Here is a 13,131-nt window from a genome sequence, read left to right on the forward strand (position 1 = left end):
TGCACGTGGGGAAACTGAGGCACGGAGGGGGATGTGCCTCGACCAAGCACGCAGCTTGGCACGAACAAGGGCTCCGGCTACCCCCACCCAGGGAGACGGACGTGGCCCCGTTTGGGCCACAGCAGCGTGGTCTGGTGCCCACACACGAGCCGGCCAGGAGGACTCGCTCCTGCTGCCACCCAGGACCCGCTGCCATCCCGGTGGGTGCCAAGAGCCGAGGCGATCGAGGGGTCCCCAGCCACCCTCCTGCATGGGGCAGGGAGCCCCGTCCCCATCCCCGCTCCCAGCGCAGCTCTCCCCAGCACAGGCCCGTGGCTAGAAGCCGCCCACAAAGCTGGGGCTGCCGCTATCGCCATCCATTCCCACCTAAAAATAGCTCTCCCCACCAAGGGGCCCCCGGCCCGGCTGCTAGCGCACCCAAAGAGTTCCGTTCGGACCCAGACCCCGACCCCCTGCCCCGAAGACCCCCCTGGAGCGCCCATACCTGGGTGGGGGCTGATGACCCACGCCGGCACCGAGCTCAGCCGCCGGTGCGGGACCCCAGCGACCGGAGAGCGAAGGCGGCGGCAGCGGGACAGCGGGACAGCGTGCGCCTCCCCCTGCCACCCCGGCAGCTGAGGTGACACATGTCACTGCTAAAAATACCCGCAGCGGTGGCACCGGGGCCTCGGTGGGGGAGAGGCAACGGCACCGCGGGGCCCTCCCATTCCCTGGCCTGTCTGCACCGCCCCGCACACGCGTGTCACTCGCGCCCGCCACGCGTGTTTTTGCCCTCCCCGGCGCACGACTGCACCCCACAGAGGTGGGGGAACTGCTGCGGGGGGATACGAGCCAGCCCAGGGCGCTTTGCTGCTGCAGGAGGGGACCCCGGGCTGTCCCCCAGCACTGGGGGTCGCAGCTCTGGCACAGGGCTCCCCAGAGCACCCCGGCTCCCCCCGCCTGAGATGGGGGGGCCAAGCTGGGCAGGGACTGAGAGCAGTGCTCAAAATAGCGTCCGTCGGTGGAAAGATAAAGTCACCGCGGCGCTAACGCCAACGTGGCCAGCAGCCCGGCTGGGGCAGGTGGGCAGGAAGCAGGCAGCCCTGCCTGCTGGGGGGGGCCCTGCCTGCTGGGGGGGGCCCTGCCTGCCGGGGGGGGCCCTGCCTGCTGAGGGGGGCCCTGCCTGCCGGGGGGGGATCCTGGCACCGCTGTCCCCAGCCTCACCTCCCCACTGAGCTCTGCTGGGGGGCAGAGCACACGGAGGGGCCATCGGGTGACCCCCAAGGGCAGAGGGTGTCCCCCCCGGGACCGGCAGGACCCACGTCCCACCCGCCCCAGCGCAGCCACCACCAGCATCCAACACCCAGCCAGGGCTGCGGGTGCAGGGTGACGCCAAGCCCAGCTGCAAAGGTGCAACCCACCCTCTGCCGCTCCACATCTCCCCCAAAGAGCTCCACGGACGTGCCCAGGGCACCAGCGCCGGCCCCCAGAAAAGCTCTGTTAACAGGAGAGGAAAGAGGACCGTTAGTCTGCGGTGGCCCGGCAGGACACCGAGCGCTGCCCCAGACCTGTCACCACCACCAGCTCCAACACGCCCCGTTTCCAGGCACGAGGACACGCGGTTTCAGATGGTCCTTCGCGTGGTCCCCGACGGCGCCGCAGCCCCGGGGGAAGCCTGGCTGTGTGCGGGGCTCGCTGCTGGGGCACCCCTCGGCTCTGAGCATCGGGGGGCACATCTGAGCATCACCCCAGGGCCCTCCTCGCCGCAGTGGGCACCGTCCCCTCGGCGGGACGCGGCCGGCGCCTCCCCCAGCAGCAGCCACCCGTGGACAAAGCACGAACAACCACCGCGTGCACGCGATCGGCGCCTTCTCCTGCGAGCGAAGGGACTTACCTCTGCGCAGAGCAGCCGGGGCGATGGGGTGCCCAGCAGCACCCCGCGGGCAGCTGCCTGTCCCGGCGGGCAGCCCGGCGCAGCCTCAAGGGGCAGGCGAGACCGAAAGAACCAGGCGGCAGCACACACGCAAAGGACGGTTTTTATTGGGGTTCTCGTCGTACGAGAGCAGTTGTACTGACCAACACACAGAAGCAGCTTAGCTGTGCCAAAAGAATCCTTTAAAAAAAAATAACGGCGGAATTAACTAAGTGTGGCACATCAGTCACAAATCGCCGAGGACTGTAAACTCTGAAGATAGTCTCTGTGAGAAGTACTACTGGAACGTGCAGCAGCATACACCGGCACGGGGCACACCCTCCTCTGCACAATAAATATGAAAAGAGCCAAGTACATAAAGAATGATTCTCATAGATACAATATCTAAAGTTATTTACAGATACTGGCTTTTCTTACCATTAAATTACACATTGAAAACAGGTTCTCTTTCAATATATTTCTTTAAATCACTAGTAGCTATTCATGTGATTCTGCTCCATATTTATTTTTTTTTTTAAGGACCGAATGTAGTCACTGAAACAGTGCTCATAAAAACACCTCTCCTAGGATGCTCTCGCTTTATTCTGTTTTTCAGACTCTTTTATTTGCTGTCTCACCTGCTCTGTGATCTCTCCCTTTCCGTAAGGAAAAGATGCCTGCCGCAGCCGGGAAAGCCTCTTCCCAGCCCCGCACCCAGGCACGGCCGTAGCTCGCCCAGCTCCGCCTGCTTTGCCAGGCTGGCGATGCACCGAGCTACGAAAACCCGGGTGAATCCTGACCCTGGACGAACAACCGGCTTTCTGCGCCCATCCCCAGGTTTTCTAACGCAGCCCTGCTTGGGCACGCGTCAGGTTGGCGGCACTATCCCAATCACGGCACGTTTCTGGCGGGCGACGCCAAGAAACCGCGATCTCACGGGCACCGGCGCTGGCCTCTCCCTCCCTCCGGGTGCTCTGGGGCAGAGCTCAGCGCTGCAGCTCGCTCCTCAGCCGCAGAAAGAAAACGCGACCAGGCAGGCGTGAGAAGGGGAAAATGGAAACCGAGGCAAGCGCGACTACGGGGAAAAGCAGCCACCTCCTCCCTGCTTCGGGCAGCGTCTCAACAAGAAGAGGCGGCTTCAGCGGCACGGCTGGCAAACGCCACGCTTCACCCTCGAGATGTCGTTCGGTGAAGCCCCGAAGAGCACGTTCTTCAAGCTCCACCACAGCAGAAATTAAAAAGCGCGGGCGTTAATACCCACAGTATTCCTGAAACTGCAGAAGCCACGGCTGCAGCTGGAATTACTTTTAGCAAATGAGTTATCTGATGAATTTTGTGCTATTTTTGGACCTTGCTCGGGAAGGAGGTGCCTGGTGTGGTTACCCACAGATGCGCCCAGCACCCGCAGCACACACCCCGGCAGGCAGAGCGAGCCCGCCGGCTCTCTGGCTCACGGGCCCGTGCCGCGGGGGACGGCAGCACGGCCGAGCCCGCAGTTACTCGCGGCAAGGGGCTGGCTCGGGAGGCGGTTTGAGCTGGGGCGCACGGGCTCGCCTTCCCGGTGCCCCCGGCGGGACGGTCCCTGCCGGGGTCCGGGGGTGCCCGGGGGGAACAAGCAGAGTCCTGTGCCGTGGCCGGGCCTCTGCCCTGCCCGCAGGACGCCGCTCCTGTCCTCGTGGGCTCCGGCCTGTCTCTAAGGACCGAGGAGCCACCCTGGAAGAGCGAAAGCCACCGCCAGCGCGTAACGCTTTGCAGTCACGGCTGCCAGCCAGCGCGTCCCTGCCCCGAGCCCCGGCTCCGAGCAGCCCCGCACCCGGGCAAGCCGCAGCCCCGCCGGGCTCTCCCTGCCACTCGCTCGTTAACCGTGGGACTAACGAGCTTTTCCAAATATCGCACTGATTCCTTGCCCCAATTTAAGGTCGTTAATTCTCGTTAACCCAGCACAGACTCCTGTGAATACAAGCTCGCTCTCTGGAATGCTGAGGAATAAAGGGGAAATTCAGAAATACCAGACCGAGGGGTTTGTTTCCAAGAGTTTTTCCGGTGTTTCTGCATTCACGAGCCACTGCACGTCGAGATGGGCCCGACAGTGCCTGGAAGTCACTATGGAAGGGTAAGCGGGACAGACGGACGGGAACTATTTCGACTTTATTATGAAAAACAGAATAAAGCTGACTGATCCTGCTTGAAAGGAACTGCCGTTTCTATACGTATACGGAGCAGAAATTCTGTGGAATGTCCGAAGTTGGAGAAACATGTATTTAATAAATAATATAAAATGCTTTTTTGTTAAAATAGAATTCTTGGTTTTATACCTACATAGCATAGCAACCTTTACATAAACAAAATAAAGCTGAGTCTGTGATGATTAGTTTAACACAAAATAAAAATACAATTTAACAATAGTATTAAAACAGCCAATGTTCAATCCACACAATATGTACACCATGGAATAGAAATCAACAGAAAACAAAAGTAGATTATCTCGAAATTCCTCAGACATTTGGACATACATATGTTCTCTGTATATTTTAGATATTTTCCTTTTTTTTTTACAATATTAAAATTAATACTATACTTTTTCAAAATATGCTTTTCAGATTTTTTCTTTAATTTGTAGAATTGACTCATTCCTTATATTAATCAACACAACTAAAATTATTTACTTTCTACTGTACACTTCAAAATAGTCCTTCCTCCATATCTATTTAGAGTGTGAGCATTTCAGAGTTAAAGTAACCGTGTCGTTGCCATCTGCTGCGTGGGGAACAGCGGAACCCGGTGCGACTGCGAACGCCCGCAGTAGGTAGATACGTACGCGACACTAAAGAAGAACCTAGTCCTAAAACCCATCAGCTGCCAGGAAAAGAGCAACACAGAGAAGAGCTCCAGGTATTTCACTTCTCGTGAGCCAATTTACTGCCATCGGAGACCGCAAACCTACAAAGGCTCCTGCACAAAATCAACACCCCGAGCGCTTCTACGGGACATCAACAGCATCCACTTGTACAGCATCGCAACTGGGATAAACACGTCTGGGTTTAGCACCAAATACTCAACGGTTCCTATCATCTGCGCACCCGACGGCAAACACCTGCGTTTATATTAAAACCAAACCCAATCCGATGATCCTATTTCCTTTTTTCCCTTTTTTTTTTTTTTTTTTTTTGAGAAGAAAAAACTTCTGCTGCGTTTCTAAAGGGGAGTTGCTGAAATGAAGGAAAATCCGGATGTGACTAAGCTGAGGTGCATCTCCTGGAGCTGTGTGCTGTCCCCTCCCCACAGGTTGCCCAACCGCACACCCAACTACTATTAGCGCGCTCGGAGTCTTTGCTTTTGAAGCCTAACGGGGAATAACGTACCAGGAACGTCAATGCCAGTTGGGTCAGCTCCCGTATTCACCCCAGCACGGCTCGTCTCACAGCAGTGCTTTGGGAAGCCACTCGTGAGGCTGCAGCCGTAGACTTTGCTGGACCGGTAACAAAACATAAAGCTCAAACCCAACTAACATGAAGAAGCTTTTGTACTTAGTAAACCAGATAGCCTACAGTTAGATGAAGGATTTAAAAAAAAAAAAAAGTAAATGTTCCTTTAATGGTTTCATGAATTTGCAAAATAGTTACCAAAAAACTTTGAATAATAAAAACTGCCCAATTTATACCTGCAACGATGGGACATCTCAGCTGACGTGCTGTCCAGGGAACACCTTACAGCACTGGCCAAGCTCGTGCTCAGCTCCAAACGGCTCCTCAGTTACGCTCTGCTTGCAGCAGGAATAACTGGTGCTTTGCTTGTCCTGCACTTAAATTTCAACTCATAAAAGACTGATTTTGGCTAGAATTTGCTGGATCCCTATTCTTGAAGCGAGACGTTAATTTACAGCAATTTCCACGTATCAAACCCGCCACCCTACCTCACTGCGGAGGGGAAGGGGAAGCACAGAGACAGAGCTGCAGCTCTCCTAAACGTGTCACTGCACCCCCGAGCCCCGCTCCTGCAGAAACTACCCGGCTTCCTGCAACCCCCTCGCTCAGGCACTGTCTTGCCAGGGTCTAGTCCTACCGCATTTGTCACCTTGTACGTCAGAGACAAAGAATAATCAGAAAATAATCCCTGCAGCACTGACGGCATGTGGATGTGTCAGGGGAGTGTTTAATATGGCTCTATCTGGCATGTAATTCTCTATTTTGAAATATAAGAAACAATTCCCATACATGCTTAAATCTTCAGTACAGCTCATTTTGTTTTAAAGGACTTTCAGATAATTTGTTTAAAAATCTGTGCTTAATCATTCACTCAGCCCTGTTGATGCCCAAAGTTCTAATTTTTTTTATCTTTACTTCCCTGAACATTAAAAAAAAAAAAAAAAGAAAAAAAAGAAAAAAAAGAAAAAAAAGTCCTACAAACGTGGTCAAAATGCGTAAGAGACAACACCACACCTCACGTTCTCTGCGTTCAACAAGATTTGCTACTACTGCTGAAGACCCTCGTGTAAAATAAAACCATCAAGAATCTTTGTCCAGGAACAAAAAACTTCAGAGAATCTGGTACCTAAACCAGGAACAATCAGTTCGGAGCAGTAACTACTATTTTGCTTCGAAGGGCGGAATTCCAGCTCTCCCTCCACACCAGCAGATCCAGTCCCATCCACGCAGAGCCCCGCTTCCGACCGGGATCCCAACTTCCCCCATGTGTAGGCGAGTTTTTCACTACGGTATTCTCTCCGTCCCTCCTAACAGCGCAGTCAGATGCGAGTCACAAACAGAAAGCTTTTCTAAATTGCCGACAAATCAGCTGACTAAAGAAAACCAAATCTTTTACTGTTCCGCTCCCGTCCGACGCTGCGAGCAGTGCTGAGCGATGGCACAGCTCAGCTGCCCTCCACCTGGACGGGGCAGCAAGGACCACGCTAACGAGCATGTTCTAGGGCCGTCCCAACTCCGTTACACTTCAAAATACGCGTATTTCCCTAAGTCAATACAAAGCCTTCGTTTCATATAAAATCTATGGGTTTGAGGCACAATTTCTCAACTACAGAGCTGTCCCTGCCCTCCTCACAGACACCAGCGTCCGGAATCTACGGTACGCTGCATCAGGAACTGCGAAACTCTGCCAACAAGGCTTTAGCGTCAAAAGCAACCGTGGAAAATAACTGAAATGATGAACTGATAATGAACTAAGAAAGGACAAACAAGTTACACGAGAACTAAGAGCGGTTTTTAGCACAATCTGAGGGTTTTTTCCAAATCACGAAGAAAAAGAAGAGCATTGCATGGTACTGTAGGAAAAGCTGAACAACCCCCAGTGCACAGTCAGCGCCAGTAAGATGAGACATTTCCTCTCCCAAACCTCGGTAACTACCACCACTGCTCCCGACAGCGGATGCTGAGATGCCCGACATCCCTTACCAGCAAGAGCGACAGACAAGTTGGTACTCTTTATAGAAAATAATGTGAAAAAAGAAACGGGGCAGAAATCATTAAAAGACATCACCTGACTCACACGGGGTGTCTTCCAAGATGCGTTTGTCCTCTTATGCTGCACCAGATGGTAAGACAGAGTTCGCAGGCGTGTGAAAGCACGTGCTACGCAGAGTTAAGCCACTCCCACTTCTAGAAGCAAATACATCCAATTTTATTACAAGTGTGTTCAGGATAAACAAGTACTCTCAAAATAATTCTCCTATTTTTGCCAATTTGTACTTTTCTGCGAGGACGCGGGTCTAGAACTCTGCGGTTATCTGTCAGCAACACAAGCGGACACACCGCGCGCGCAGGGGGACGGAGTAACCTGGCGGCGCAACGTCTGTTCCCGTTAACCCAGACGCAATCCCCTCGTCTGCAGGGACTACGAGAGCTGCACCACCGCACCTGGGTCAGAAAACGTTCTCTAAGGTGTTTCCTGAACCAGAAAAAAGCTTGAATTAAGCCTTGGCCTATCTCTCACAAAACATCGCAACGACCAAGGAAAGGCTGACTTCCCGCGCTTAAAGCTGTCTAACAGCTACGAGATGGTATCTTTACTTCAGCTAGAGTTTCCACACGACATGACTGATGTCTCACGTAGGATTAATATCAATCTGGCATTCCATCAGCTCGTGCTGTCAGTCCCCTCCTCAGTACTCTCAGGCTGTTTTCAATGTGGACAGTTTGAACTCTCTAGAAAAGAAAATTAAAAATCCTTTCGCAGGCTGAGCCATGTGATGTGTGCACGAACCTCCTGAGCTGAGCTACAGTGAAAGTCTGGGACATCTACGCTATGAGAACACACTCGCTTCATGTTTTTGTGTGCAACAGAGAAGGATCCACGAGTCCCATAACTGGAGAGTGATCCAGAATACGTACCGAGGTACCCAGACATTTTAACCCAGTACATGCGCTAGAATGCATTGGATTTGAATAATTTCTTTTTAATTTCTAAAAAGTGCAGTTGACCTGAAATGGAAAAGAACTGTCTTTATGTTCACTGTAAACTTGTCAAAAGGAATCTGCTCTTTAAAAACTGTGCTAAAATAGTCAATTTATACAACAGAGCACTAGATGAAGCAGCCATAAATTCCTCTTCACCAATTATTACTCTATTGTGTCAGTTATAGTACTGCATATACGTAGAAGAAGCAAAACGGTGGTAGCTACTATTAGTGAGTACAACAAACCAAGTGAATAATTTGAGTTCAATGTTTCCATGAAGTAGCAATAACATTTAAACCACAGGACAGTTAGGATTCAGTACTTTGAGTGCATAAGAGTCACACTGTTGATCATCAGCAGTATGGAGAAAGGTTATTATAAAGTCAGCAGTAATGGTCGGAAAGAACATGGCCACACGACAGATTAAAGGTTATCCAACACGGCAAGTCCGCAGCTCCTTCCACAGCCGAGGGGTCGGTCGGTGTCGCACACGCAAGTGCAATCCTAGCCAGCAGTGACCACTTCAGTCTCCAGGTTGGTACGCACCGAACGAGGGTATTGCAGAGAAAACAGTATCTTCCTTCCAGCAGTAGTTCTAGAGTAACGGACCACGTTGTCGGCACCGCCAGGGTGCGGGAATGCACGGCAGCAATATGCAGCCTCCGCGCTCGGTGGGAATTTCCACCGCTGCTAGGAGCACGAATTCACTTGCCATTGTTCCAGCCTTCACAACCTCCGGAGAAGTTCTAACAATATCCCACGCTGTAAACATCTAATTCTTCCTCTGCTAAGCACACCCCGCGTCCAGGATTGCACAAAGTAATTCATAAGGATTCTGTGAAACTCAACATGTTCACCAAGTAGCTTTCCCTAAGTGAACTTTGTTCTGTTCCTCCTACAGACCATTGCTATTCCTGTGGCTGAGCGGTGGTTTTGAAAGCTCTACAACTGTTGAGCGAGATTTATTGAGAAACTTTGGAGCCCGACGCAGCAACCTCTGTGCCTCAGTAAAAGCTTCTGTCAGCTCTTTTTTCCACTGAACAAACTCTGGGTCGCTCTGAAAGAGATACAGAAGTAGTTTGGCACTTCATAGTAAACTGCCAATAGTGTCTTCTCTCTTAGATAGCCCTTTTAGCAACTTATTTTAATTTTCTGAAGGAACGAGTAACTTTGGATATTGAAAACGTGCAGCCCTTTGCTCCTTCATCACCCGCCGAAGCCCGGCAAGGCAGCAGCACCTACGGCCGGTCAAGACGTAGCGAGGACTCGTGCGCTTCCTCCCTCGCAAACACGCGAGCTACCGTGACCTAACTGCGGCGAGACACGTGCCAACAGGGCCTTCGAAGCCCCCGTGGGTTGAGAAGTTTTGACGTTTCTAGCTATTCATTAAACTGAACTCATTTTGGCCCAAATACCACTGAAATCCGCGACAGAAACGGGCATAGCTGCGTTTCCTGCTTTCAAAATTTGAGTGTGATCAAAACTTCCCAGTTTTGCTCAGGTTCAGCTTTGCATCATAAAGCACACCTAGTTAATACGTAATGGGAGGGCCTGAAAAACATTTATCGTATGTAAAACAATCTGATTAACAGAACAACAGTTACGGAACAACAAGCGGCTCACCTCACACTGTAGGACAAACTGTTTTCCTCCTTTAATTCTCAGTAAGATGCATTTCTTATCTTTAATTTGTGTTTCTTCAACAGATACTATTTGTTCCATTGTCAGTAGGTTTTGCTGTAGCATTTGTAAAAATAAAGCAGAGAGATGGTTCGAAAAAAACTGTTGCCCGCCAAATAAAGCCACCATCTAATTTTTCTGGACTGCCCACATAAATGAAGTTATGAACATTAACAGTCATTACACAAACATTTTGTGATTTCTGAAGACTGGGTCATGAACTAAAGATAGGTTATAAGGTAAGAGAGAGATTTAGCCAGGAGCTCGGTTGCTTCAACAGAGACAACGAAATATAAGCCAGGAAAGCCAGTAATGACAGCATGAAATAAGAATCTACAAATAGGTGTGTCTACAAACAAAAACATTATTTTCCCACAAGAGAGCTGCATATGATTTTATATATTTTCCAAGTATTACTGCTGTTATATATTAAAAAAAAAAAAAAGGCAATCTCACTATTTCAAAGAGCTGAAAGGGAATATTTAAGCACTATATACTTACAAAGAGGCAAACATACACAAGTTTGCAGAAGACTTTCCCTATAGACTGTAAGAGGAGAACAGTGTTTGGAAATTCCAAAACCTTTCTTAAATAAATACACAAACGATCTGCCTACCACATCATCACAGCTGGACTAAACTAAAGTTACTATAGCATTTTCTTTGAAATAAAATGCTATAGCATTTATGACCTTACCAGTTTATGTTTTTTTGTATAAATAGTCCAGAGGTCCTAAACGAAAAAAACACCATGAACTACCAAATTCCTTTAAAAACATAAGAAAACAAAGTAAACAGGTTTCTCAAGTCAACTTTGTGTTTCCTCAGTGCAGTGTAGCTACCCATTAACTAAAGCGATACTCAAGATAAGTTACTCCAATCCACTGGTCATTTACTGGAACTAAACTCAACTACCATGGGAGCTACACCCGCGTACGAGCTCTCGGAGTCGCCTCGACACCCGCCTGCCTTTCACGCTCTCTCGAATAACCTCACTTACCCGTGACTCTCCTTCTCCTCGCCATTCAAGTCGGTTTGGGAAGAGGTAAAAGTAACGACGTTGCCACTGAGTCAAGAATGGGTTCCCCAATTTCAGCATGTATCCATGCATAATGCAGTCCTTCCCGAGCGCGTAATCTACAACAAGAGGAAACGTCAGTACGCAAAGCCAGGGAGCGCCTAAAAGCATTCCGCAAACGCGCCGTGCTGGGAAAGGACGCGGTCCTGAACGCAGTGCGACTCAAGGTGTCTCACCAGGCTTGCGGTGGTGCTTCTACGTGGGCAGGCACGCACAGAGCCAACTCTGCCGTAATTATGTGAGTTGCTGTGGCTGCAGTGGAGTAACCACGAACAGAATTTGGTTCTTAAAAAAAGCATCTTATTAACTATTGAAAGAACGGTATATTGCCACCCAAAGTTCAGAGTTTGCGATGCAACACCCTCATGCAAACAAGTGAAGTTTGCGGTAAAGGACCTCCTGTTTTCTTTCCCAGCTTCTTTGTCAAGAAATCAAATCCCACATACTCCTTTCTGAGTACACACCACAAACAAAACCGATGAAAGGCTGTGTATGATAATCTTTACAGGAGAGTACAAAAGATTTTCCAAAGCATTATGTCATCATACAGCGTTTCAAAACATTAAGAAACATCTTAAGAAACATGAGGCTGACTAAATGAATTCTAACAATTACTGGTGAATGACAGTAATATGAGAGTCTGTTGTGTGGAACCTCAAACACATGAATTACTATCTAGCAGCAAAAGATGGAGAGAAGTGTATTTGACAGATTACCTTCCTCGTGGCCAAGCTGCTTATTTTTAGCCCTTTTTCTGGCCTCAATTTTATCTGTGTCTGCATTTACTGCATCATAAACAGTTTCTGCTACTTCTTGCTGCCAACGCTCCGATATTACCAGAGGGAAGTTCTTATATAATTCCTGGTCACTATCAAGCAACTTGCAAGAGAAAAACAAGATAAAAACCCAACATTTTAATAACTTTTACTATTCTTATCCCCAATAGTTAATAGTTACCCACATAACAGGATTATTTTAAAAGATATATTGAACTCTAACCTTACCAGAACAAACAGGTGCAAACAAGAGAAAACACAGATACTAATTTAAGCAAAGATCTTCATTTATACACAGAGAACTGGCCACCTGTTCAGAACTTGTTTGGTTTGATTGCTCTAAAAGCTATCAAAAATAATTCAACATTGTCCCACAATGTTCTCCAGACTTTACATTTAAATAATTTTTTAAATGTAAGCAGCAGTATTCTTAACTTTTTTGCATAATCAGTGTTAACAATACATCTAATTGTGTTGAAAACTGTCTAAGCACAAAAGTTCCATGAATAAATGAAAAGATACCTTTTACACAACGATGCCTTCCGTGTTTCCGCAGCTTAACTTTACATTCTGAACAATGAACCTTCGAAATTCAGCAGCGCATGCTGCAGACCTCAATTTTCCTGTTTTACAGATTCTTTTCTCCCCTCATCCTTAACTACAGTACTTAAACGGAATTGGACTGAAGGAAACTAAAATTACCGGATCTTCAGGAAGGACTGTTTGCTGCTCGACACGACCATACTCTGGGTGTAGCCACAAGGCACTTGGATGCGGTACAAAAAGCGATCAGTGATTTCCCTATAACTTTATTAAAGGTTTTCAATCGGGGATGAGTTTAAACTCTACAGACACTCCTCAGGTGCTTTAGTTTCTGTCAGTCAGTAGAGAAACTAGACCTTTCTTTCGGAGAGCATCCTTTGCCACGTGGAGAACGCGGTAAGCTCGCCCAGCCGCAGGGTGGTCATGCCTGGGTCCGGTCCTCGCCGCAGCGGCGTGCCGGGGAAGGCAGGTCCCGACCGAAGGGCACGCACGCCGCTGCTCGGAGCAAACCCAGCGGCTGCAGCTGCTGCACGCAGCCATTGCAGGAGCAGGATAGGAAAGCCTTGCTTAATTCTCCTTCTGCGGCCAGGCCAGACACTCCCACAACAGATATCCTCCTCCTTTTCGGAGACCCATAGCTGTATCACAGCGGGAAAATACACGCCGGATGCGAAGGCAGAAGACTTCTCTGCAATTCTGTGCAGGTGGCTTACAGGGACTCCTTACGGCATCCTTACGGCAGAGGGGAAAGCCA

General features: G+C 49.5%; 2 protein-coding genes across 6 annotated transcripts in view; both read right to left on the reverse strand.

The window, feature by feature from the left end:
* MYO18B (myosin XVIIIB) overlaps positions 1–628 on the reverse strand; it is a 73,418-nt gene extending 72,790 nt beyond the window's left edge. The window contains 2 exon segments of the mRNA XM_075769497.1: positions 485–610; positions 613–628. Of these exon segments, the coding sequence (XP_075625612.1) occupies positions 485–610; positions 613–628 (142 nt within the window).
* A 1,368-nt stretch (positions 629–1,996) lies between these two features.
* GRK3 (G protein-coupled receptor kinase 3) overlaps positions 1,997–13,131 on the reverse strand; it is a 74,811-nt gene continuing 63,676 nt past the window's right edge. For 2 of the 5 annotated variants that reach the window (XM_075769197.1, XM_075769196.1), the window contains 4 exons: positions 11,775–11,937; positions 10,981–11,117; positions 9,925–10,038; positions 6,541–9,358 (listed from right to left, as the gene is read on the reverse strand). In XM_075769197.1, coding sequence (XP_075625312.1) covers positions 9,197–9,358; positions 9,925–10,038; positions 10,981–11,117; positions 11,775–11,937 — 576 coding nt within the window. In that variant the 3' untranslated portion in view covers positions 6,541–9,196. Of the gene's footprint in view, positions 9,359–9,924; positions 10,039–10,980; positions 11,118–11,774; positions 11,938–13,131 lie in introns of all 5 variants that reach the window. The other 3 variants (XM_075769193.1, XM_075769194.1, XM_075769195.1) reach the window with 3 other exon arrangements.

This window comes from Balearica regulorum, chromosome 17 (assembly GCF_011004875.1).
Source record: "Balearica regulorum gibbericeps isolate bBalReg1 chromosome 17, bBalReg1.pri, whole genome shotgun sequence".
NCBI lineage: Eukaryota > Metazoa > Chordata > Aves > Gruiformes > Gruidae > Balearica > Balearica regulorum.